The sequence below is a fragment of the Triticum aestivum genome, chromosome 7D, assembly GCF_018294505.1.
Source record: "Triticum aestivum cultivar Chinese Spring chromosome 7D, IWGSC CS RefSeq v2.1, whole genome shotgun sequence".
In the NCBI taxonomy this organism is placed as follows: domain Eukaryota; kingdom Viridiplantae; phylum Streptophyta; class Magnoliopsida; order Poales; family Poaceae; genus Triticum; species Triticum aestivum.
In genome coordinates, this window is record NC_057814.1 from 476,068,249 (window position 1) to 476,095,381 (window position 27,133).

Below are 27,133 nucleotides of genomic sequence, written 5' to 3' on the forward strand. Positions count from 1 at the left end.
CCGGCCATGATTTGCTGGACTTGAAAAGCACCTTCCAGATGTCCTTCTGCGAGGAGCCAAAAAGCTCTCGCAGGGTTTGGTGCTTGGCCGGATCGAATTCCCATAGATTGCAAGTCCGGTGTTGACAAGGCAGGATCTGGCGAACTAACATCACCTGGACTACATTGACAAGTTCAATGTTCTTGTCTCCCATATCTTTAACGCGCGTCTGGAGCACCGACAATTCATTGGACGAAGACCAGTTCAGGCCCTTCTTGACCAAGGATGTAAGCCACAGAGGGGCATCTGATCGAAACTCAGGAGTAGCGGCCCATTCCGTGCCGCACGGCTCGGTGATGTAAAACCATTGTTGTTGCCACTCCTTGGCGGAATCGTTAAAGGTGCATGTTGGCCATGTGACGTTGGGCATCTTGCTCACCATAGCGCCCCCGCACTCGGCGGGCTCGCCGCCCACTACCTTGGGCTTCACATTAAAAATCTTCAGCCATAAGGCGAAGTGTGGCGACATGCGGCGAAAAGCCTCGCACACGACAATGAATGTTGAGATGTTGAGGAAGGAATTATGGGACAAATCATGAAGATCGATCCCATAATAATACATGATGTCGCGAACGAACGGGTGGAGGGGAAACCCTAGCCCGCGGACAAAGTGAGGGAGGAATACAACCCTCTCGTGGGGTTCCGGAGTAGGGACGATCTGTCCCGCCGTCGGGAGACGGTGGCTGATTTTCTTGGCCAGATACCCGGCCTCCCGAAGCTTTTTGATATCCTTCTCCCGGACGGTAGAAGCCATCCACTTGCCTCCTGCTCCGGATCTGGGCATTTTCAGAAGGCCTTTGTGGGCAGAGAATATGAACGCTTGGGCGCTGGAGCTTGGGCGGAGGGGAATGGATCGGGAAGAAGAAACCGTGGGTGCGAAAGGGAGTCCTTATCCCCTTATAAAGGCAGCAGGGATTCTGCGCCTCCCCACTTGCCTGGTAAACCCGCTTATTCCCCAAACACCGTAATTGATGGCACGGTTAGGTTACCCACACCCGTATTGATGAGAATCCCGTGATAAGGGGACACGATCTCTGCTTTGACAAGACATGCCAAGAAAACCGCCTCGCAATATGTGCAGTAGCTGGTTAGGAAAAACAGTTCGAATAATGACCGGGCCGTAGCGTGATGTCATGCTATGAAACTTGTCAGCAGATTAGATTTGTGGAATATTATACTCTCTACGACGGTGTGTGGAATTTATTTTGCAGAGCCGGACACGATCCTTGTGTTCAAAATCTTCTATGGAGTATTCGGAGGAGGAACCCGCCTTGCAATGCCGAAGACAATCTGCGCGCCGGGCTCGTCGTCATTGAAGCCTGGTTCAGGGGCTACTGAGGGAGTCCTGGATTAGGGGGTCCTCGGACTGCCGGACTATATACTTTGGCCGGACTGTTGAACTATGAAGATACAAGATTGAAGACTTCGTCCCGTGTCCGGATGGGACTCTCCTTGGCGTGGAAGGCAAGCTTGGCAATTCGGATATGTAGATCTCCTCCCTTGTAACCGACTCTGTGTAACCCTAGCCCCATCCGCTGTCTATATAAACCGGAGGGTTTAGTCCGTAGGACCAACAACAATCATAATCATAGGCTAGCTTCTAGGGTTTAGCCTACACGATCTCGTGGTAGATCAACTCTTGTAATACTCATATCATCAAGATCAATCAAGCAGGAAGTAGGGTATTACCTCCATCGAGAGGGCCCGAACCTGGGTAAACATTGTGTCCCCCGCCTCTTGTTACCATCCGCCTTAGACGCACAGTTCGGGACCCCCTACCCGAGATCCACCGATTTTGACACCGATAGTCGTGCCCAGACACCACGTGATGATCGGGTGTGATAAGCTCTACGTCCATCTACAACAGGTGCAAGCCAGTTTTGCACACACAGAATACTCAGGTTAAACTTGACAAGCCTAGCATATGCAGATATGGCCTCGGAACACTGAGACCGAAAGGTCGAGCGTGAATCATATAGTAGATATGATCAACATAGTGATGTTCACCATGGAAAACTACTCCATTTCACGTGATGATCGGTTATGGTTTAGTTGATTTGGATCACGTGATCACTTAGATGATTAGAGGGATGTCTATCTAAGTGGGAGTTCTTAAGTAATATGATTAATTGAACTTAAATTTATCATGAACTTAGTACCTGATAGTATTTTGCATGTCTATGTTTGTTGTAGATAGATGGCTCGTGTTGTTGTTCCGTTGAATTTTAGTGCGTTCCTTGAGAAAGGAAAGTTGAAAGATGATGGTAGCAATTACACGGACTGGGTCCGTAACTTGAGGATTATCCTTATTGCTCCACAGAAGAATTATGTCCTGGAAGCACCGCTAGGTGCCAAACCTGCTGCAGGAGCAACACCAGATGTTATGAACGTCTGGCAGAGCAAAGCTGATGACTACTCGATAGTTTAGTGTGCCATGCTTTACGGCTTAGAACCGGGACTTCAATGACGTTTTGAATGTCATGGAGCATATGACATGTTCCAGGAGTTGAAGTTAATATTTCAAGCAAATGCCTGGATTGAGAGATATGAAGTCTCCAATAAGTTCTACAGCTGCAAGATGGAGGAGAATAGTTCTGTCAGTGAGCATATACTCAGAATGTCTGGGTATAACAATCACTTGATTCAACTGGGAGTTAATCTTCCGGATGATAGCGTCATTGACAGAATTCTTCAATCACTGCCACCAAGCTACAAGAGCTTCGTGATGAATTATAACATGCAAGGATGGATAAGACGATTCCCGAGCTCTTCGCAATGCTAAAGGCTGCGGAGGTAGAAACCAAGAAGGAGCATCAAGTGTTGATGGTCAATAAGACCACCAGTTTCAAGAAAAAGGGCAAAGGGAAGAAGAAGGGGAACTTCAAGAAGAATAGCAAACAAGTTGCTGCTCAAGACAAGAAACCCAAGTCTGGACCTAAGCCTGAGACTGAGTGCTTCTACTGCAAGCAGACTGGTCACTGGAAGCGGAACTGCCCCAAGTATTTGGCGGATAAGAAGGATGGCAAGGTGAACAAAGGTATATGTGATATACATGTTATTGATGTGTACCTTACCAGAGCTCGCAGTAGCACATGGGTATTTGATACTGGTTCTGTTGCTAATATTTACAACTCAAAACAGGGACTACGGATTAAGCGAACACTGGCTAAGGACGAGGTGACGATGCGCGTGGGAAATGGTTCCAAAGTCGATGTGATCGCCGTCGGCACGCTACCTCTACATCTACCTTCGGGATTAGCTTTAGACCTAAATAATTGTTATTTGGTGCCAGCGTTGAGCATGACCATTATATCTGGATCTTGTTTGATGCGAGACGGTTATTCATTTAAATCTGAGAATAATGGTTGTTCTATTTATATGAGTAATATCTTTTATGGTCATGCACCCTTGAAGAGTGGTCTATTTTTGATGAATCTCGATAGTAGTGATACACATATTCATAATGTTGAAGCCAAAAGATGCAGAGTTGATAATGATAGTGCAACTTATTTGTGGCACTGCCGTTTGGGTCATATTGGTGTAAAGCGCATGAAGAAACTCCATACTGATGGACTTTTGGAATCACTTGATTATGAATATGTGTACTTGCGAACCATGCCTCATGGGCAAGATGACTAAAACGCCGTTCTCCGGAACTATGGAGCGAGCAACTGATTTATTGGAGATCATACATACTGATGTATGTGGTCCAATGAATGTTGAGGCTCGCGGCGGGTATCGTTATTTTCTCACCTTCACAGATGATTTAAGCAGATATGGGTATATGTACTTAATGAAACATAAGTCTGAAACATTTGAAAAGTTCAAAGAATTTAAGAGTGAAGTTGAAAATCATCGTAACAAGAAAATAATGTTTCTGCGATCTGATCATGGAGGAGAATATTTGAGTTACGAGTTTGGTCTACATTTGAAACAATGCGGAATAGTTTCGCAACTCACGCCACCCGGAACACCACAGCGTAATGGCGTGTCCGAACGTCGTAATCGTACTTTACTAGATATGGTGTGATCTATGATGTCTCTTACTGATTTACCGCTATCGTTTTGGAGTTATGCTTTAGAGACGGCCGCATTCATGTTAAATAGGGCACCATCAAAATCCATTGAGACGACGCCTTATGAACTATGGTTTGGCAAGAAACCAAAGTTGTCGTTTCTTAAAGTTTGGGGCTGCGATGCTTATGTGAAAAAGCTTCAACCTGATAAGCTCGAACCCAAATCGGAGAAATGTGCCTTCATAGGATACCCAAAGGAAACTGTTGGGTACACCTTCTATCACAGATCTGAAGGCAAGACATTCGTTGCTAAGAATGGATCCTTTCTAGAGAAGGAGTTTCTCTCGAAAGAAGTGAGTGGGAGGAAAGTAGAGCTTGATGAGGTAACAGTACCTGCTCCCTTATTGGAAAATAGTTCATCACAGAAACCGGTTCCTATGACGTCTACATCAATTAGTGAGGAAGTTAATGATGATGATCATGAGACTTCAGACCAAGTTGTTACTGAACCTCGTAGGTCTTCCAGAGTAAGATCCGCACCAGAGTGGTACGGTAATCCTGTTCTGGAGGTTATGTTACTAGACCATGACGAACCTACGAACTATGAAGAAGCGATGGTGAGCCCAGATTCCGCAAAATGGCTTGAGGCCATGAAATCTGAGATGGGATCCATGTATGAGAACAAAGTATGGACTTTGGTTGACTTTCCCGATGATCGGCAAGCCATTGAGAATAAATGGATCTTCAAGAAGAAGACTGACGATGACGGTAATGTTACTGTCTATAAAGCTCGACTTGTTGCAAAAGGTTTTCGACAAGTTCAAGGGATTGACTATGATGAGACCTTCTCACCCGTAGCGATGCTTAAGTCTTTCAGAATTATGTTAGCAATTGCCGCATTTTATGATTATGAAATTTGGCAAATGGATGTCAAAACTGCATTCCTGAATGGATTTCTGGAAGAAGAGTTGTATATGATGCAACCAGAAGGTTTTGTCGATCCAAAGGGAACTAACAAAGTGTGCAAGCTCCAGCGATCCATTTATGGACTGGTGCAAGCCTCTCGGAGTTGGAATAAACGTTTTGATAGTGTGATCAAAGCATATGGTTTTATACAAACTTTTGGAGAAGCCAGTATTTACAAGAAAGTGAGTGGGAGCTCTGTAGCATTTCTGATATTATATGTGGATGACATATTGTTGATTGGAAATGATATAGAATTTCTGGATAGCATAAAAGGATATTTGAATAAGAGTTTTTCAATGAAGGACCTCGGTGAAGCTACTTATATATTGGGCATCAAGATCTATAGAGATAGATCAAGACGCTTAATTGGACTTTCACAAAGCACATACCTTGACAAAGTTTTGAAGAAGTTCAAAATGGATCAAGCAAAGAAAGGGTTCTTGCCTGTGTTACAAGGTGTGAAGTTGAGTAAGACTCAATGCCCGACCACTGCAGAGGATAGAGAGAAAATGAAAGATGTTCCCTATGCTTCAGCCATAGGCTCTATCATGTATGCAATGATGTGTACCAGACCTGATGTGTGCCTTGATATTAGTTTAGCAGGGAGGTACCAAAGTAATCCAGGAGTGGATCACTGGACAGCGGTCAAGAACATCCTGAAATACCTGAAAAGGACTAAGTATATGTTTCTCGTTTATGAAGGTGACAAAGAGCTCGTCGTAAATGGTTACGTCGATGCAAGCTTTAACACTGATCCGGACGATTCTAAATCGCAAACCGGATACGTGTTTTTATTGAACGGTGGAGCTGTCAGTTGGTGCAGTTCTAAACAAAGCGTCGTAGCGGGATCTACATGTGAAGCGGAGTACATAGCTGCTTCGGAAGCAGCAAATGAAGGAGTCTGGATAAAGGAGTTCATATCCGATCTAGGTGTCATACCTAGTGCATCGGGTCCAATGAAAATCTTTTGTGACAATACTGGTGCAATTGCTTTGGCAAAGGAATCCAGATTTCACAAGAGAACCAAGCACATCAAGAGACGCTTCAACTCCATCCGGGATCAAGTCCAGGTGGGAGACATAGAGATTTGCAAGATACATACGGATCTGAATGTTGCAGACCCGTTGACTAAGCCTCTTCCACGAGCAAAACATGATCAGCACCAAGGCTCCATGGGTGTTAGAATCATTACTGTGTAATCTAGATTATTGACTAGTGCAAGTGGGAGACTGAAGGAACTATGCCCTAGAGGCAATAATAAAGTTATTATTTATTTCCTTATATCATGATAAATGTTTATTATTCATGCTAGAATTGTATTAACCGGAAACATGGTACATGTGTGAATACATAGACAAACAGAGTGTCACTAGTATGCCTCTACTTGACTAGCTCGTTAATCAAAGATGGTTATGTTTCCTAGCCCTAGACAAAGAGTTGTCATTTGATTAACGGGATCACATCATTAGGAGAATGATGTGATTGACTTGACCCATTCCGTTAGCTTAGCACTTGATCGCTTAGTATGTTTCTATTGCTTTCTTCATGACTTATACATGTTCCTATGACTATGAGATTATGCAACTCCCGTTTACCGGAGGAACACTTTGTGTGCTACCAAACGTCACAACGTAACTGGGTGATTATAAAGGTAATCTACAGGTGTCTCCGAAGGTACTTGTTGGGTTGGCGTATTTCGAGATTAGGATTTGTCACTCCGTTTGTCGGAGAGGTATCTCTGGGCCCACTCGGTAATACACATCACTTAAGTCTTGCAAGCATTGCAACTAATGAGTTAGTTGCGGGATGATGTATTATGGAACGAGTAAAGAGACTTGACGGTAACAAGATTGAACTAGGTATTGAGATACCGATGATCGAATCTCAGGCAAGTAACATACCGATGACAAAGGGAACAACGTATGTTGTTATGCGGTTTGACCGATAAAGATCTTCGTAGAATATGTGGGAGCCAATATGAGCATCCAGGTTCCGCTATTGGTTATTGACCGGAGACGTGTCTCGGTCATGTCTACATAGTTCTCGAACCCGTAGGGTCCGCACGCTTAAAGTTCGATGACGGTTATATTATGAGTTTATGTGTTTTGATGTACCGAAGGTAGTTCGGAGTCACGGATGTGATCACGGACATGACGAGGAGTCGAGAAATGGTCGAGACATGAAGATTGATATATTGGACGACTATATTCGGACACCGGAATGGTTCCAGGGGTTATCGGATATATACCGGAGTACCAGGGAGTTACCGGAACCCCCCGGAGGTTATGGGGCCTCATGGGCCCAAGTGGTGGAAGAGGAGAGGCGGCCAAGGGGCAGCCGCGCGCCCCTCCCCCCCCCCCAAAGTCCGAATTGGACAAGGAGGGGGGCGGTGCCCCCCTTTCCTTTCCCCCTCTCTCTCCTTCCCTCTCCTCTCCTACTCCAACATGGAAGGGGGGGGAGTCCTACTCCCGGTGGGAGTAGGACTCCTCATGGGGCGCGCCAAGGGTGGCCGGCCCCCTCCCCCTCCTCCACTCCTTTATATACGGGGAGGGAGGCACCCCCTAGAGACACAACAATTGATCCCTTGGATCTCTTAGCCGTGTGCGGTGCCCCCCTCCACCATAATCCACCTCGTTCATATCGTAGCGGTGCTTAGGCGAAGCCCTACGTCGGTAGAACATCATCATCGTCACCACGCCGTCATGCTGACGGAACTCTCCCTCAAAGCTCGGCTGGATCGGAGTTCAAGGGACGTCATTGAGTTGAACGTGTGCTGAACTCGGAGGTGCCGTGCGTTCAGTACTTGATCGGTCGGATCGTGAAGACGTATGACTACATCCGCGTTGTGCTAACGCTTCCGCTTTCGGTCTACGAGGGTACGTGGACACACTCTCCCCTCTCGTTGCTATGCATCACCATGATCTTGCGTGTGCGTAGGAATTTTTTTGAAATTACTACGTTCCCCAACAGGTATATACTTTCGGTGTCAGCTAAACAGTGCGTGCGTGCGTGGTATCCCTGGTTTGTCTGTCGTAAAAGGTTACTGAGAGCGGGCCAATCGTTGATGGTTACAAACAGCAATGTGTGCAGGTTAAATTCCTTCTGTTTGTGCTCATCTCACACACATACACCGTTTCCATTCCACAGCTGTAAAAGTTCTTCAACTAATGGCCTTAGGTACACATCAATGTCGTTGCCGGGTTGCTTAGGGCCTTGGATGAGAACTGGCATCATAGTGAACTTCCGCTTCATGCACATCCAAGGAGGAAGGTTATACATACATAGAGTCACGGGCCAGGTGCTGTGATTGCTGCTCTGCTCCCCGAAAGGATTAATGGCATCCGCGCTTAAACCAAACCATGCGTTCCTTGGGTCACCTGCAAACTCAGCCCAGTACTTTCTCTCGATTTTTCTCCACTGTGACCCGTCAGCGGGTCCTCTCAACTTCCCGTCTTTCTTACGGTCCTCTCTGTGCCATCGCATCAACTTGGCATGCTCTTCGTTTCTGAACAGACGTTTCAACCGTGGTATTATTGGAGCATACCACATCACCTTCACAGGAACCCTCTTCCTGGGGGGCTCGCCGTCAACATCACCAGGGTCATCTCGTCTGATCTTATACCACAATGTATCGCATACCGGGCATGCGTTCAAATCCTCGTACGCACCGCGGTAGAGGATGCAGTCATTAGGGCATGCATGTATCTTCTGCACCTCCAATCCTAGAGGGCATACGACCTTCTTTGATGCGTACATACTGTCGGGCAATTTGTTATCCTTTGGAAGCTTCTTCTTCAATATTTTCAGTAGCTTCTCAAATCCTTTGTCAGGCACAACATTCTCTGCCTTCCACTGCAGCAATTCCAGCACGGTACCGAGCTTTGTGTTGCCATCTTCTCAATTGAGGTACAACCCTTTTTGTGATCCTCTAACATGCGATCGAACTTCAGCTTCTCCTTTTGACTTTCGCACTGTCTCCTTGCATCAACAATGACCCGCGCAGAGATCATCATCGGGCACAATATCGTCTGGTTCCTCTTGATCTTCAGCATCTTCCCCCGTTGCAGCATCACCGTATTCTGGGGGCACATAGTTGTCATCGTCCTCTTCTTCTTCGATGTCTTCCATCATAACCCCTATTTCTCCGTGCCTGGTCCAAACATTATAGTGTGGCATGAAACCCTTATAAAGCAGATGGCTGTGAAGGATTTTCCAGTCAGAGTAAGACTTCGTATTCCCACATATAGGGCATGGACAACACATAAAACCATTCTGCTTGTTTGCCTCAGCCACTTCGAGAAAATTATGCACGCCCTTAACGTACTCGGAGGTGTGTCTGTCACCATACATCAATTGCTGGTTCATCTGCATGCATTATATATAATTAAGTGTGTCAAAAACCATTACAGAATATCATGGATAGATAAGTGACCAAATTAATAGAAGTTCATCATCACATTAAAACCAAAGTACATACATAGTTCTCATTGACAAGCAATAATAAAAGTAAGAAAATTGGACAAGTATCTATCTAAAGTAAGAATTCTTTTCTTTCAGAAAGAAGATAAGAACAAGAGGCTCGCCACGGTGGTGCCGGCGACGAGATCGGCGCGGGCGATCGACGGCGGTGAAGACGGGGACAGGACGTGACAGACCGCTAAACCTATGCAAATCTCGGAGAAAATGGAGCTTGGAGGTCGAGCTTCGAGAGGAGAAAGCTTAACTAGTGTGGCTCGGGCATTTCATCGAACACCTCATGTGCATAGGAGGTGAGCTAGAGCACCCAAATGCCCTCCCCTCGCCGGCCAGAAAAAACAAAGCACCGTGGAGTGCTCTGCTGCGGCGATGGTGTATATATAGGCAACTCATTTGTCCCGGTTCGTGGCTGGAACCGGGACTAAACCCCCCCCCCCCTTCTGTCCCGCTTCGAGCCATGAACCGGGACAAATGTATGTGGGCCAGGAGCGAGGCCTATTGGTCCCAGTTCGTGCCAGGAACCGGGACAAATGGGTCCAGATAAACCGGGACCAATGTCCACGAGGCCCCGGCCGGCCCCCTGGGCTCACGAACCGGGACGTATGCCTCCCATGGGTCCGAGTTCATGACTGAACCGGGACTAATGGGCTGGCCAGGCCCGAACCAAAGCCCTGTTTTCTACTAGTGAAATTATCCAAAAAGCAAAATCGTTTGCCCCGACAAGACGAATAACTTTCATCTCGAACAATTATTCATTTGAGGCCATCTTGAGGACACAATCATGCAAGCCAAATTTCGATATCAACACAAGCCTCCTTTGAACTTGTCATAACTCTGTGTGCAAGCTCCGATTTGAGTTATCCCTATATCCATCATGGAGAGGGCTATCCAATGGTGACCTCCAACCTTTAATTTAACTTCATCTTTCAATGCACTCAAGTCATTGTTTGTGTTCCTTCTCATTTTGTTTCCCGTGCCACTTTCTTTAACATCTCCGTGCAAGAGGAGGTCGTCGCCATAGCGCAATTATTCGGAATTAGACACTCGCTATGAGGCCTATGAGGAATGCATAACACCCATGCGAACTTTGAAGCCCACAATCTTGTGAACTGAAACTTGCGTTTTCGTTAAGTATAAGAAGACATACATGGTTCTATATTATTAGCAAAAGAGTCCGTGCTTTGCAACAGGATAAGGGATAATTAAATTTCGGCGTTCAAATCAAGCCATTGAGAACATAATAAATATAATGAATATAAATAATGTGTAGGCCACTTTGTTAATTTAAATCAAATAAAACTAATTGTTTTTATGTGAGGGGAAAATTAAACTAATTGTTGGTTGCACTTATGAATTAGACATGCTAATATAATACATTTAGTTGATGGATTACATGAGACGAGCTTTGAGACCACAATTTATTCTAAAAACCTTAGTTAAATTTAGCAATTGCCTCTGTTTTTGTTTGGAATTTTCATTTTAGACACAACAGTACCTTAACCACTAATTAGAAATGTTTTCTTCTGAAATTAATATGGCTTGTGACTTCTCCAGCAGAGTACATTAGTTTTTTTAACACTAAAAATTTACCAATATAGATGGGTTGCTTAGCTATGTAATCTAGATCTGCCTTGAATTGCAGTGCGTGCAAACAGCAAAGCATAATCAATAAACTTTAGTATCTTGGATGGAGAATTACGAAGGTATACTCTACAGGAAAGTACCGACCTGAAGTTGAGTTAGAGCAACTGACCTATAACTGGTAGGCTCATTAGTTGGTAAGAAACTCTTTTCTTAATTTGAGAAAAGGTATGTAAACTTCTTTAGTTAGCAAGTGCTATCAGCTAGCATCATGACCATCTCTGCTTGCGTCAGTCGAACATTCTACAATGTAGTACAAAATAAATAAATTTTAATGAATACAGAGTAAATAAATAATCAGTGAACAGACCTGCCAATGTAAATGTCTCAAATTCTGTCTACACATTTTAAATAACTGTGTCATCTCGACCTACATTGCTCTATACCTTGTTAAAATCTTATCCATCAAAATTTATCCCATGACAAAATCAGTTGTTAAATGGCTAAAAAACATCTCGGTTAAGCCCTTGGAGGTGCCGGTCTATGTACCAAGAATGTGGTGGTGCTTGAGTTCGTCGTCAGTGTCAGTGTTCAAAGTTAAACATTGGGTCGTGCACTGCCTCCGATTTCTCTACCTAATAATAATAAAGCACAGACTGTTGCTGCCCGCACACTCGTCGTGACACTTCTGCAATAAAGCCCCTACTGTTTTCTGTATTCAACCCACAGTCCGCACTTAAGTGACAGACCGAACCGTTATTTTACTATTTTTTTGAAAACTCCCCTGACCTTTTAGATAATTCATCCGCGGATCATATTTAAGTCAAACAAATGTTTTTCTAAATTATTCATATCTTTTAAACCGTAACTCCGATTTTGACATGTTATATATGAATTTTGATTAGAAAAATATGTAGAATATGAATATGACATTATTTTTATCCATTAAATATTTTTAAATATATTTTTGGAAGATATTTAGGTCAAACAAATACTTTGTTAAATTATCCGTACCTTTTAAACCGTAACTCCGATTTGAACATATTATATATTAAATTTGATTAAAAAATATGAAAAATATGAATATGATGTTATTTTTACATGTTAAATATTTTACCTCTGAAAAACCTCGGAGGAGAAAACAATAGATTTCTCATCGCGCGCGCGCGAGAGAGAGAGAGAGAGAGAGGGGGGGGAAGGGAGGAAGGGAGGGAGAGAGAGACGCCTTAGGATTAACCACATTCAAACATGTTTTGGTTTGTGTGAACACTTAAGGCACCGCCGGCGAGGGTGAGAAAGAGGATAAGCGGCAACACAAATGTGATGGCTCGCTAAAATAAAGGAGATGGACCCATTGTTGTCTTGAGTGATGGTTGTTGGGTTAAGAGCGTGTGTCATTTTTTCGGAAACACTAACGCCCACACGTGTGGGCGTTTGCATCTCGCCCACACGCGTGGATCCGCGTCCGTTTGTGGGTGCACGAATCTTGGCATGTTTGTGGTGCCACGTAGGACAGGGCTGGTGTGTGGGCATTCACCCGGTCGCCCACACGTCCGTTTTAACACAGGGAGGGGCCGGTGTGTGGGCGTTTAGCAGTTCGCCCACACGTCTGTTTTCACTCACGCACATGGGCTGGTGTGTGGACATTTGCCATCTCGCCCACACGCCCGTCTCCTCTCCCACACCCAAAACTGCCAGTTGCCATGTGTTTTGCAGTGTACATGGCAACTACCCTAGTGTGCTTGTAAGCAGATGTCAACTCTCTTTTTTTTTACCCGAACATGTCAGTTGCCATGTGTTTTGCAGGATACACGGCAACTGCCTAGTGTTAGTAGGTGGCAAATTCTAAGGTTTTCAAATCATGGCAACTGTAGTAAACCAGACCATACATGGCAACTGCCTTAGTAGGTGGCAACCCCTAAAGTTTTCAAATCATGGCAACTATAGTAAACCAGACCCTACATGGCAACAGTTGCAGTTGTCCAAAATGGCATCTGGCACTTAACCTGAGATGGCAACTGCAGTTGAGCAACCATGGCAATTGTAGTTCTCCGACATGGCAACTGTAGTTCAGCGACATGGCAACTGCAGTTAAACGGACATTGAAGAGGGTCCGGACCATGGCAACTGCGGGACACGTGGTGACTGTCACGCGGGACGTGCGGGACCATGAGGTAGGTGGCTGAGAGAGGTCGTGTCGGCGTTATCCTTTTTGCCCATACGTAGACGTGTGAGGGGACCGCGAGAGGAAAAAAAGATGTGTGGGCGCTAGTTGTTTTGCCCACACGTAGGCGTGTGGGCTGTTCCTTTTAGACACCACACAAAACATGTGGGCAGACCTCTTAACGCCCACACGTGTGGCAGTTATCATCGTCCTATTTTTTTCTCCCGTTACAACGTACGGGCTCTTTTACTAGTAGAATACAGTAAAGATAAGCAGGCCAGCCACGAAGTCTGCGATGATGGCTGTGAGCGTGGCTTGTGAAGTGAGCAGGTTTGCATCAACAACAGAAATAAGATGAACCAGGTCAGTAATCTTAAATAGGGTGACAGTGGACAAGAAGGAATCGATCATCTCACCTTGACGGCTTCACCCAGCTTGGTGAAGATTGGTAGCAGCTGCCTACGCAGCACTACTGCGCCACCAACGCGAACCGATCCCATTATGATCTAAATACAGTCGTTGACCATGTACCTTCTTTAACCAAACAAAATCCAGTCGATGGCTCTGCACCTTCTTTCGTTGTTGCATGCTGTACCTCATCCTCTCCCTCGCATCCTGCAGCGGCGAGATCCGGCACTGACGGATCCAACGCTAGGAGCCGGTGTTGGCCAGATCCCGACGGCGGCAAGCCGTGGCTGCCTGCCACTTTCTTTAACATCTCCGTGCAAGAGGAGGTCGTCGCCATAGCGCAATTATTCGGAATTAAACGCTCGCTATGAGGCCTATGAGGAATGCATGACACCCGTGCGAACTTTGAAACCCACAATATTGTGAACTGAAACTTGCGTTTTCGTTAAGTACAAGAAGACATACATGGTTCTATATTATTGTAAGAAAGCTATCCAAATTATCAATAAAACTTGTACTGGGTTTTCCTTAGAAAATTATAGTAAGTTATCACGATTTTCTGTTTACTTCGGACTGCCTATACCTTACACTGTTTGATTAGCTCACGCTGTACTATATCTGACGGTGGTACGCTGCTGACGAAATCCGCAGTAACAAAATGGGCAAAGAGGCGGCGACGTGTGCCTGACACAGACCAAACCGGTACCTCCGAGTCCGAGCCGCCACTCTGCTCCGGAGCCAGAGCCCTCTCCCCATGGCGGCGGCGGCGGGGTCAGAGCACGCGGCCGAGGAGGGGACGCTGAGCATCTACAAGGCGGCGAGGCGCATCAAGCGGCGGGAGAGCACCCTGTACAACGCGCTGCGGAGCGTGGCGGACGACGCGGCCTTCGTGGCCGAGATCGCGGCGCTCTGGCCGGCGCTGCCGCTGGTCGCCAACCTCCGCTGCGGCCTCTGGTACGCGCAGCCGCGCTCCCTCGCCGCCACCTGCTACTTCAAGTCCACCGACGGCCACGCCGGCAACTGGGGCTTCTCCACCGCCCGCCTCAATCTCCACCTCGCCCTCCTCGCCGGTATATATGCATCTCGCTCCCTCCTTTCGTTGCACAACTTGTAGCAAGTATAGTAGGTATCCCGTTTGGCGTTCCCATCCGGCACGGTGGTTTATATCTGGAAGTAGGATTTTCACAGGAAAATTGCTTCTCTGAATCACTCATAATTCAGTTTCGTTTGCTTGGGGTTGATTCAAATATCCACTGCCAAAAGTGTGAATATGAGTGCAGATATGCTCATCATTTGAACTCTTATGCTGACGGTTGCCTATACATGGCTATTATTACTGAATGTGTTTTTGGCGACAATGGAGTAGAGAGTGCAACATGCCTGAACTTTTGAGGATTTAGCTTAAGTTGAGCTTAATTTGTTTTGTTGGTACCCTTTGAGCAGGGGAAAGAGGAGGGTGCATAATAGTTGATTCAACAAGGAAAGGGAAACGATTTCCTGATAGCATGGCAAAGACCATACCCATCTGGTGCTGCGTTCTCAATCGAGCCATTCAGAGGCATCGACTGCGGGCTATCAACCAAGGTAGCGGATTGAATTCTGAAACGGTTGGTACATGGATTGCTTCGATTTATTAGAATATGCATGCATATCTTGCCAATTTCCACTTGTGCACATTTTCTCTTCCCCAATGCTTTGCCAATTGCCATTGCTATATTTGAAATTTGTACGGTATATGTTTCAGTATGCCTGTTTTAGCATAATCCTTATATTAAGTTAATGTCTACGAGGAAGCTATTATTAGTTTATTACTCTAGAAAACTACATGGCAAAATAAGAGCAGCAGTGCTAATTTCATGATTTAACAAGGCGTCCACTTCACTATCACATTCTATTTGGGATGAAATCACAACTCACAACTGTAAATTGTAGTTTAGTCACAGTATTATCTTCCGTTTCTGTTATTTCAGCCTTTGTTTCCATATTGCGGATTGTTCTTTTCGCAAGAAGAATATAATTATGTGTTCACTTGTTCTCACAATGTTCCATAATTCTGTCTGTTAGTCAGCTGTTGTACCAAACGGGGATGCTGAAGAGTACTCTGGTTCATCAAACTGGGATAGCTCAGTTCATCTTCCTGTATGGGTTCTGGAAACTGAGAAAAATGCAATAGAGGGGCATATTGAAGAATGGGCGGACCTATTCGAATCTTGTGGTGCAGACATTCATTCTCTTGCATTAGGTTTGCAAAAACCACTCCGTCCACTGTGGATATCACAAAATACACGTATATGGTTGAATGAAGTACCAGATCATCAGTTATGGGACTTCACTCCCATCATATTAGTTTCAGCATCTGCATCTGGTGCAGTGGCTACGCAAAGGACGGCGTCAGAATTCAGTTGGCGCTATATTCCTGGTGCAGGAGATGATGAAGAGAGTTGGGCACGTGGTCTAACTCCTACATTATTTTGGAAGCATTCGTACGATCTACTTGATGGTGGACCAGATCTTTGTAATCAATTAGTTGCCGATATTGTTGAAAAGGATAGGGTTTACCGTGCACAGAGGGGTGAACATTCTCCACAAGTTATAGTTAAGCATGTAAAGTGCTCAAGGCATGGACTCGAACCCTACACGGGAGATCATACAATTATCGCACAACCTATGAACTCAAACCCTTCTACTATTGCTCCAGCAAATACACAATATTCCAATGGTGGTCATGTAGTCTTCTGGATTGGGACATCAAACCTTGCAGTAGGATCTACCATGCAAGGTATACTGATTAACTGTGCACCATCTTTAATAGTATTGTTCATTAGGAAATAAAAATTAGTTGACATGGCAAAGAACCTTAATGATAGTGTTTCTAATGTCCCTTTATGTAGTTGCAGATGGCTTGGCTGATATGGATTGCATATTGAACTGTGACAGCACATCAAGATTGCCTCCTAGTTCATCAGAAGATTCTTACCTTGAGCTACCTATTGTGGTTAGTGATATTGTTTTAACCCTTTGCATTTCCTCTTTATTCAGACATCAACTTATATATTTCCGTTTTGCAGGGTTCCAAGGATGAGCGATTTTCTTTGTTGAACAATCTTCCTAAAGCAGTTAGCTTTGCAAAGAAAAATCTGATCGCAAGGAGAAAAATGCTGCTATGTTGTCAAAATGGTGAGTTGACAAAGTTCACCTACCAAAAGAAAATATTACATGCACTTTCCTTTTACCGTGTAGAAACCTGTACCATTTGTGAACACGTTATTATTATAAATAACCCCTTTAGAACTATCTTTTTTCAAATACCAGCATCCAAACTTTTAAAGCAGGAGTGCACACAGCACCGCTAAAGTCTAAAACCAGACAAACCGCTAAAGCTTGAGTGCACACAACCCTTAGACGTCTTACTACCTATTTTTCTGCCACACGACCTCTACATCATCGCGTGAGTTGAGTGCAAATTTTAGTCCCAAACTTTTCTAGATTGAAAACATTTGGTCATAATAATAATTTTATTTTTTTATTATTTTGAACTTGAAAATCAGGAGAATTTTAATTTTAGTTTTGGGGCTTGTTTTTTTAAAATAAACTTATAAAAGACCTGATGGATGAAGTGGCGCCAAGCTTCTGGCATTCTCTGTGACAAGAGAGTGCCACAAAAGCTAAAAGGCAAGTTCTACAGGACGGCGGTTCGACCCGCAATGTTGTATGGCGCCGAGTGTTGGCCGACTAAAAGGCGACATGTTCAACAGTTAGGTGTGGCGGAGATGCGTATGTTGAGATGGATGTGTGGCCACACGAGGAAGGATCGGGTCCGGAATGATGATATACGAGATAGAGTTGGGGTAGCACCGATTGAAGAGAAACTTGTCCAACATCGTCTGAGATGGTTTGGGCATATTCAGCGCAGGCCTCCAGAAGCTCCAGTGCATAGCGGACGGCTAAAGCGTGCGGAGAATGTCAAGAGAGGGCGGGGTAGACCGAATTTGACATGGGAGGAGTCCGTTAAGAGAGACCTGAAGGATTGGAGTATCACCAAAGAGCTAGCTATGGACAGGGGTGCGTGGAAGCTTGCTATCCATGTGCCAGAGCCATGAGTTGGTTGCGAGATCTTATGGGTTTCACCTCTAGCCTACCCCAACTTGTTTGGGACTAAAGGCTTTGTTGTTGTTGTTGTTGTTGTTGTAAACTTATAAAAGACCTGACTCTTATATTTGCAAGCTTTTTTTGGATGATATGGAGGTACTGTGGCATACGGCGGGCAGCATGTCATCTAAAACCGCTTTGAAATAGTCAAAACTGGTGCTCTACCTTATTTTCAGAGATGAGGTTTATATTTAACCGGTTTTAGAGTTTAGGGTGGTCAGACAGTTTAGGGATGCAAAATACACTCCCCACCCCCATTTTTTATAAAAAAATAAATAATCCTTTTTGGTTATGTCGGTGGAGAACTCCGCCTATGTTGTCTCAACATAGCCGGTTCCAAGCCCGGGTAAAGGAGGAGGGTTGTGATAGGCTTGGCGAGCCAACGTAAAAACTTAGCCACTCTTATGGAGATGAAACCCAAAAGATTTTCGTTGGGGCGTAACCCTCTCAGCGACGCGCCACATCGGAACCCGGGTGTGGTGGAAAATGAGCAAGGGCCGGGCCGTCACCCCCCAGGTGGCGCGCCGTATCTTGATCTGGATACGGTGGCAAGTGAGCGAGGATCGGGTCGTCGCATCCTTAGTGGCGCGCTTCATCGGCGCCCGGATGTAGTGGAAAATGAGCAAGGGTCTACGCATTTGACTCAACGAGTGCGAAGGGTAAGGAAGCTAGCCGAGCCTAGGAGGATTCGCTTAGGTAGCTGGAACGTAGGGTCTCTGACAGGGAAGCTTCGGGAGCTAGTTGATGCAGCGGTGAGGAGAGGTGTTGATATCCTTTGCGTCCAAGAAACCAAATGGAGAGGACAGAAGGCGAAGGAGGTGGAGGATACCGGCTTCAAGCCGTGGTACACGGGGACGGCTGCAAACAGAAATGGCGTAGGCATCTTGATCAACAAGAGCCTCAAGTATGGAGTGGTAGACGTCAAGAGACGTGGGGACCAGATTATCCTGGTCAAGCTGGTAGTTGAGGACTTGGTTCTCAATGTTATCAGCGCGTATGCCCCGCAAGTAGGCCACAATGAGAACACCAAGAGGGAGTTCTGGGAAGGCCTGGAAGACATGGTTAGGAGTGTACCGATTGGTGAGAAGCTCTTCATAGGAGGAGACCTCAATGGCCATGTGGGTACATCTAACACAGGTTTTGAAGGGGCGCATGGGGGCTTTGGCTATGGCATCAGGAATCAAGAAGAAGATGTCTTAAGCTTTGCTCTAGCCTACAACATGATTGTAGCTAACACCCTCTTTAGAAAGAGAGAATCACATCTGGTGACTTTTAGTAGTGGCCAACACTCTAGCCAGATTGATTTCATCCTCTCGAGAAGAGAAGATAGGCGTGCGTGCCTAGACTGTAAGGTGATACCTGGAGAGAGTGTTGTACACCAGCATAAGCTGGTGGTTGCTGACTTCCGCTTTCGGATTCGTGTCCAGCGGGATAAGCGTGCCAAAGTCGCTAGAACGAAGTGGTGGAAGCTCAAGGGGGAGGTAGCTCAGGCGTTCAAGGAGAGGGTCATTTAGGGGGGCCCTTGGGAGGAAGGAGGGGATGCGGACAATGTGTGGATGAAGATGGCGACTTGCATTCGTAAGGTGGCCTCGGAGGAGTTTGGAGTGTCCAGGGGAAGGAGAAGCGAAGATAAGGATACCTGGTGGTGGAATGATGATGTCCAGAAGGCGATTAAAGAGAAGAAAGATTGCTTCAGACGCCTATACCTGGATAGGAGTGCAGACAACATAGAGAAGTACAAGATGGCGAAGAAGGCTGCAAAGCGAGCTGTTGGTGAAGCAAGGGGTCGGGCATATGAGGACCTCTACCAACGGTTAGGCACGAAGGAAGGCGAAAGGGACATCTATAAGATGGCCAAGATCCGAGAGAGGAAGACGAGGGACATTGGCCAAGTCAAATGCATCAAGGACGGAGCATGCCAACTCTTGGTGAAGGACGAGGAGATTAAGCATAGATGCCGGGAGTACTTCGACAAGCTGTTCAATGGGGAGAATGAGAGTTCTACCATTGAACTGGACGACTCCTTTGATGAGACCAGCATGCGTTTTGTGCAGCGAATCCAGGAGTCTGAGGTCAAGGAGGCTTTAAAAAGGATGAAAGGAGGCAAGGCGATGGGCCCTGATTGTATCCCCATTGAGGTGCGGAAAGGTCTCGGGGAGATAGCGATAGTATGGCTAACCAAGCTTTTCAACCTCATTTTTCGGGCAAACAAGATGCCAGAAGAATGGAGGAGGGGTATATTAGTACCAATCTTCAAGAACTAGGGGGATGTTCAAAGTTGTACTAATTATCGTGGAATTAAGCTGATGAGCACAATGAAGCTCTGGGAGTCATTGAGCACCGCTTAAGAAGAATGACAAGCGTGACCAAAAATCAGTTTGGTTTAATGCCTGGGAGGTCGACCATGGAAGCCATTTTCTTGGTACGACAACTTATGGAGAGATACAGGGAGCAAAAGAAGGACCTGCATATGGTGTTCATTGAATGGAGAAGGCCTACAAGAGTTGGTTTGGGCATATTCAGCGCAGGCCTCCATAAGCTCCAGTGCATAGCGGACGGCTAAAGCGTGCGGAGAATGTCAAGAGAGGGCGGGGTAGACCGAATTTGACATGGGAGGAGTCCGTTAAGAGAGACCTGAAGGATTGGAGTATCACCAAAGAGCTAGCTATGGACAGGGGTGCGTGGAAGCTTGCTATCCATGTGCCAGAGCCATGAGTTGGTTGCGAGATCTTATGGGTTTCACCTCTAGCCTACCCTAACTTGTTTGGGACTAAAGGCTTTGTTGTTGTTGTTGTTGTTGTTGTTGGTTATGTCGGTGGAGCAAGTGCACTAGAGTGGCTCCCTTTGCCGGCTGCTAAATGGTGTCACGCCAATGTTCATTGGCCACGCTACAGACCATGCATGATGTGGCCCAAATGAGTTAAACTTTAGACTCTCATGATGGCAAGTAAATGCCGCATCACCAAGTGTCGTGTGATGACCATAAGTCATTTTTGGTAATATGTTAGGGTGGGCTTTGTTTGATCAATATTTGTTCAAATAATGTTATGTAGCAAAAAGTTTGTCTACGCCTGTTAGCTTAACTCTTTTTTTTTTTACCTGCCCTTTCAGGAGAAGATATAAGCATTTGTGTAGCCTTGGCAATAATCACACGGTTATTCAGTGACACTGGTAAGCATGATCCTGAATGCAATTATATATAATTATTGATTTCAAGAGTAAATAGGGAACCCGTTCTTATTTGTCTGCATAGCTGCATGACATACAAATTTATTTTTCTGCGCTCATTTCTAACCATGGATGACCATAATGCAATCAATTTTTTTTAATACTAGGTAGGTGCTCTGTAGAACTATATATACTTCAAATAAGTCATGTCTATTCATCTTGAACTATGTATTTATCTCAAGGGTGCTTCGACTGCGGCGAATCTTTTATGAGAAGAGACGTCACCAAGTTGGAGATGAGGAAGAGGCTGGTGTTCATTTGCAAATACGCCGTTAATGCGCGGCCATCTAGGGGAAACTTGAGGCAGGTCTATGGTTTTCTATGCAACGAAAAGGAACAGCTGCCCTGTTAGTTCTGTGAAAAAATGCATCCGATGAGGCATTCGCTCTCATCAGTTGCCACAGAATAGTCAGGTTTGGGCTTGCAGTTGATTCTTGTGTGTTCTTCATTCTCCAATGATCTTCTAGTGTCTGAAGAATTAATGATCACTAGTTGTCCTTGGAATAGCTCAAGCAACACCGTCCAGATGGACCCCAAACTGATCAACATTTCTTCATTTGAATGAAAACCAGTTATTATGTACTGGCAACAGCCAAATACCCAAGTAGTAGCTTTTTTGAACTGACTTCTATAGTATTTTTGTGTTGCGAGAGCACTGACTTTTATACTTGTGAGAGAGCTTGTAATGATGGAGACACAGTTTTGGGTCGGTTTATCTTGACGATGTAACATTATTTGTACCAACTCCTAATCCCACAGACATTCATTTTATTTGTTCTTTGAGCCTGTACTGCTGTTTTTACAGTATATAGTTGGGAACCTCTAAAAAAAAGGTATATTGTTGGGAAACTGGACCTAGCATATCAAAATGTGAAGTGCTCGTCTTGAATCTAATGCTCCATTTATCCACAAATGTAAGAAACTGTGAACATGTCTTATTACTTCGTATTTAGGAACAGCGGGTGCGTGTGTACTAGTGTGAAAGAAAGCTCGGAGGAAGTGTGTCCTAAGCAATACCTTGTTCAAAGGCTTGTGACGAATTGAGCAATTTAACACGTTGATGATGTGATGATGTTGCACTGGATCGTGATCGGGTTTATAGTTGTATAGGTACATACAAATTGATACATAAATCTGAAATGTGAAAAACTTACAATATTAGATAGAAACCTTGAATACATTGATGAATGATGATAATGGTGCAGCCGTGGTCATAAGATGAGTCAATACATGATGTCTAGGTAGTAAAGGATCATTTGTCAAAGGAGATTTTACAGGTAATTTAGCAAGGCGGGCTTGGCTTATCAGAACTGATAGGGTGATTAGTTGGGCTTGGTTACTCTGCTCCGAATTTTTTAGAACCCTTTGATTAGGCGTTCAAGGGGTTCTCAAAGAAAACATGAAAGTAAAAATCGCTCGTTTCATGAAGGTTTTATTTTATGTATTCATTTAGGTTTAATGTAAACGAAATGTAGTAGTGGCTTGATGGAAGCCTAGAGTCTTCGGTTGATCCGGTACATGGGATGTATATCCCATTCCAAAATGATCTATTAAGCAATAAGGGTTGGCGGATGGTACAAGTCTAGAGGCGATGATCAGAGAAGTACAAATATTATGAGGAGGTAACGAACCACTTAGATTTATATCACGAACACACTTAACTAGTAGCATCCTCACTGGGGTCATGAATACATTATGTATGTTTTGCCATTGCCAACGATACGCGACGTGGAAAACTTCTCAAAGCAAATATTTGGAAGGATAAACACTACATGATTTGGAGTAAAATGCAGAAAGTTGATATTATCACTTGGTTAAATCAAATATTTTCAATGTAGTTCAAAAAGCTTAATGAAATATTAATTAAGTCAAATATCTTCAATGTAGTTCAAAAAGTTTAATGAAATATTAGTGTGTTTAACGAAGCAGCTCCAAGCATGGCAAGAGGGCTGGCATAACCTGGGAGATTGCAGGCTCACGGGGCCTCTTTTCCTTAGCTGCCTCACCCTTGGAGCTTAGTTGTTTAGTCGTGCTTCTGTTAGTTTTTTCGTTTTTAATATACAGGCAAGATTGTAAGCTAGAACTATAGCGAGTTGGTTTTCAGAGGTGTCCACAGTCGAGACGCAGCATTGTTTCTCAGCTCAGGGTAGGTTCTTTTACTTTTTAATTTGTGCTCCCTCCGTAAAGAAATAAGAGCACTTGGATCACTACTCTCTGTTTTGTCGAGAGCATTGTTTACTTCCTCTGTAAACTAAGATCACTACTTTAAGATTCTAAACGCTATTATATTAGTTTACTGAGGGAGTACCTGTCTTTTGACTTGCCCGGTCAAGGTGTTCATGCTAAGCTCAATGTTCGATATTTTTCTTGTAATTGTAATTCTGCCTTATGAAAGAAAAGCAAGATCTGCTAGAGTTGCTCCAGAGCCCCATAACGGGAACTTGAAATCGCTAGTAAGAAATCATTACGTTGTTAGTTGTTAACTGTACTAGCGCAGATTTTCTTTTCTGATCCACTTCAACATAGAAACATTCAAGGGGTAAATAAAGCACACAATGAATTTTGACTGATTAATGGCCGAAACCAAGAACAACGACAACAGGTGTATATGAGATAGTCTGACCAAGTTCTTCAAAATCTTAGCATAAGATACTACAAAATGCCTCTTAACATAGCGGGAGATGACACAAATGGCATAGTCTTTTCTAGTCATAATTAAGCACTCAGCAACATTGCCACAGGGATACCGTCCTAAACCAAGCAAAGGCTGATAGTGAAAAGATGAAGACAGAAATGTTCTTATTTCTTCTTGGCATCTCCGGCCTTGGTCTGCAAAAGGACGCAGAGAAAATTGATTCGGTCACAAGATCAACAAACAGAGCATATTCAAGCGCAACTAGACCTAAATGTGAAATTTGCTGTGTTAAAACTGACCTTCTTCACACCACGGATCTTCTTTGTCCTGTTCTTCCTTTCCTTGATCTGCTTGCGTGACTTCTCTACCTTGGTAGCAAGGCCATTCTGACAAGAATGCAAAGATATTAGCAACTCCAGACACATGAGAGGAATTGCAACCATACGATTTCACATGGAAATAGCCAATCTATGCAATTCAGTGCCATGTTGTACCTACTATGGAAAGATGCATGTTCGACGCCATGCTTGTGTACTGAACATCACAAAACATGCATGAAAGTAACCACTCTATAGCATGAAAATTTATCTAAGCAAAATCTCTCATTGTGAAAGAGTGGGCAAAGTAACAGAGAGTAAGCTGGACAACAAGCACAACAAATAAAAAGAAATAGGAATGACAACAAGCTATACTGAAAGTCCAATTGTACTGGACTATAAATTAGTGTAACAATGACACAGAAGATGGGAGAACCTAGCACACATTAGCAAAATGGTACCACACTACCACACTTAAAAGGAAAGACCTATACAAACATTCCCTATTCATATTCACAACATGATTAGTTAGACCTCGTATTAATACAGGTTGCTTGAACTATCTCTAACAAGTGTTATCTATCAATACATTTGGGGATTAGCACTAAAAATTCAGAAGACTAAATGCTAACAAGAAAATCAACTAACTTGTTCAGTTACAGAGTAAGCTCATCTGAAGCCCCATCATGATAACCACAAAGAGGAATGTCCACAGACAAACCTTTGGTTAAACAATGTATGTAAGGTCCAGTTCATCTCTCAATTCACCAACAAGACTGACAGGCATGTTAATGCATCTACCTTATAAACCTTTTGTTCAGAAAAAGTATGCAAACAACTTCACAACCGATGATATCACAATCATAGTGCCATTCTAAACCAATAGCCCATTTGATTCAAGGTATGAGGTGGGTTTGGGGGCCAAACCCTTTTTTTGGAACAAAGGCTGGGTAGACTAAACCTGACCAAAGCATTAACCCTGCAAACTAGGATTGAAACGACCAACCAAAAAGGTTGACTTAGCTGGTCCTCAAGAATTAGTTGTTCTAAATTCCAATTTTCTACTGCTGACTCGCTTAACCTAGCAAACAATAACTTAAGCTAATCATGTTACTTCCGAAGCATAAAATGAAAGCAACCCTAATTATCTAACTCGAATCGAGCGCTACCTAAGTGAGCAGCACAAAAATTCAGCGACACTAAGAAACCATCGTTAGATCAACACAAATTACTACATCTCGACCCATGGGTGAGCACAGCGCAAACAAATACTAGAGCAAATCTAGACGAGACAACGCAACGAAGCTCCATGTGAAGAAGAACCGATCCATACCCTGATGAGGCGGTACTTGGGCTCGAACTTCTTGGCGGACTCGAGGTTGTCGTAGATGAGACCGAATCCGGAGGACTTGCCGCCTCCGAAGTGGGTGCGGAACTTGAAGACGAAGATGCAGTTGGGGTCCTTCACCTCGTACACCTTGGCGAGCCTCTCCTTCAGCTCCGCCTGAGCACAAGCACACGAACGCTTCAGAATAGCCGACGAAATGCAACGGAGCTAAGGAACGAGAGGAAGGGGGCGAGATCTCCAACCTTGGAGACGTTGGCGCGGCCCGGGTGGATGACCTCGAGCACGAACTGCTTACGGGCGAGCAGGCGGTTGGTCATGAACTTGCGGGTGCGGAGGGTGACCGCCGTCGTGGCCTTGGCGTCTGCCATGGCTGATTCGACCTCGCTTCGCGGTGGGCTGCCTGCGGAGGTGGCGGCAGCGGCGGCGGCGGCGCGAGAGGGAGGAAAGCGGAGGTAGGGAAGAGGGGAGGGCTATGCGCCTGAGCATGTATATATCTTGTGAAACCCTAGAGAGCTAATCGCTCGTGTGTGGGCCGAGTTGGGCTCTCCGGAGCCTAGTTTCGTTCTTCGTGCGTGCTGGGCCTTCACTATCTCACGAATCAAGGAATCCGCTTCTTCCACTGTAAAGGCCCAGGTGACCTTTTTTTTTCCTGCTAATGTAAAGGCCCAGGTAATTCCTACACAGGTTTCTCAAAAGAAAAGAAAAAAAAATAACTCCTACTACTCCCTCCCATAATATGAGAGTGTTTTTGACACCAGGTCTTATAGTTATTGGATGGAGGGAGTACATAGCAACGCCCTAAAACCCTATAAACAACGTCCTAACAGAAAGAAATGAAAAAAAATTATTGTGGGAAAAGAAAAGAAGGAAGTTAATTGGACTGAAAAAAAGTTACTCTCTTACAAAAAAATAATGAAAAACACACCCTTAGTTTCAAATTAATTGAAGTTCTAGATATTTCTTAAGTCAAAAATTTTAGGATTTTTTGGCAGAAGAACTTCCGATCTAGTCGTGAACTGTCAGGGCAAGTACAAAGAACACTAGGAGTAAAAATTCATACAGGTTCGTAGACCACCTAACGGCCACTACAATCACTGAAGCGAGACAAAGGCGCACCACCGTCATCGCCCCCTCATCGGAGTCGGGGAAACCTTGTTGAAGTTGACAGTCGAAAGGTCGTCCTGCTAAGGCCCCCAAGGACCAGCAAACAAGAACAGGAAGTGTCACCAAGAAAGAGAAGTGTAGATTAAATTGGAAGGCCCCAACCTCTAAACACACGATCACAAACGAACGAATATTGAAACCAAGCGGCTCCAGTAAATAAAAAGGCCAACCAAATCCCGTGACATCTAACAGAGACAAACCTCCACCCGCCTTGTCGGGACAGGGTCTAGGCAAGTGGAACCTTATTTCATCTCTAGGGAGTTGTTGTTGTCTCGTCTTCCTAAGCAAGACATAAGCCCTTACAAAAATAAGGAAAACGCCTAAAAATGAAGCTCTCCAACCAATAAGGGTCGGAATGCACCACGCAGGGAAAACCCTATTGTATGGATGCCTTGGATCACAAGCGATGTTCAAAATTTCTTTAAGTTTAATCAGGTTTATGGAAAAAATTGACATATAGAACACAAAATAGTTTTGTTAACACGTTTTTCTATAAAGTGTCGGAGCATCGACGACAGATGAAGCACTTGCCCCGCCATTGCAAGAGGGTTCCTATTGCAGTGATTGAAGGCTCTAGGTGATTTGGACTTGTGTATGATTACAGGTAGTTAGACTTGATGTTTTGTTTCCAGCTAGTTCTTC

At 44.6% G+C, this 27,133-nt stretch overlaps 2 protein-coding genes across 4 annotated transcripts; one reads left to right on the forward strand and one right to left on the reverse strand.

Moving 5' to 3' along the window:
* The first annotated feature begins 14,325 nt into the window (after nucleotides 1–14,325).
* LOC123169298 (tRNA A64-2'-O-ribosylphosphate transferase) lies at nucleotides 14,326–21,810 on the forward strand. Of its 3 annotated transcripts, none has more exons than XM_044587137.1 (7): nucleotides 14,326–14,720; nucleotides 15,094–15,257; nucleotides 15,715–16,429; nucleotides 16,542–16,645; nucleotides 16,719–16,827; nucleotides 20,911–20,970; nucleotides 21,210–21,810. In XM_044587137.1, exons 1-7 carry the CDS (start codon nucleotides 14,405–14,407, stop codon nucleotides 21,377–21,379), a joined length of 1,638 nt encoding a protein of 545 aa, XP_044443072.1. In that variant the 5' UTR covers nucleotides 14,326–14,404; the 3' UTR covers nucleotides 21,380–21,810. The 3 variants fall into 3 exon arrangements, with proteins under 3 accessions (XP_044443072.1, XP_044443073.1, XP_044443074.1); XM_044587138.1 differs by having other exon boundaries at nucleotides 16,548–16,645; XM_044587139.1 differs by having other exon boundaries at nucleotides 15,094–15,234; nucleotides 15,719–16,429.
* Nucleotides 21,811–23,567: 1,757 nt separating this feature from the next.
* On the reverse strand, nucleotides 23,568–25,851 carry LOC123165192 (40S ribosomal protein S24-1). The gene is made up of 4 exons (XM_044582822.1): nucleotides 25,570–25,851; nucleotides 25,313–25,483; nucleotides 23,962–24,048; nucleotides 23,568–23,856 (listed from the first exon to the last, which is right to left on the reverse strand). Exons 1-4 carry the CDS (start codon nucleotides 25,693–25,695, stop codon nucleotides 23,827–23,829), a joined length of 414 nt encoding a protein of 137 aa, XP_044438757.1. The 5' UTR covers nucleotides 25,696–25,851; the 3' UTR covers nucleotides 23,568–23,826.
* Nucleotides 25,852–27,133: the final 1,282 nt, after the last annotated feature.

Excerpts from the sequence above, each read along its gene's own strand:
- LOC123169298 (XM_044587137.1), top strand. The coding sequence starts at position 14,405 with ATGGCGGCGGCGGCGGGGTCAGAGCACGCGGCCGAGGAGGGGACGCTG. Across the intron at positions 15,258-15,714 it reads GCGGATTGAATTCTGAAACG|TCAGCTGTTGTACCAAACGG; the intron begins GTTGGTACATGG and ends TCTGTCTGTTAG. Across the intron at positions 16,646-16,718 it reads ACCTTGAGCTACCTATTGTG|GGTTCCAAGGATGAGCGATT; the intron begins GTTAGTGATATT and ends TCCGTTTTGCAG.
- LOC123165192 (XM_044582822.1), bottom strand. The coding sequence starts at position 25,695 with ATGGCAGACGCCAAGGCCACGACGGCGGTCACCCTCCGCACCCGCAAG. Across the intron at positions 25,484-25,569 it reads GCCGCGCCAACGTCTCCAAG|GCGGAGCTGAAGGAGAGGCT; the intron begins GTTGGAGATCTC and ends GCTTGTGCTCAG. Across the intron at positions 23,857-23,961 it reads AGATCCGTGGTGTGAAGAAG|ACCAAGGCCGGAGATGCCAA; the intron begins GTCAGTTTTAAC and ends GTCCTTTTGCAG.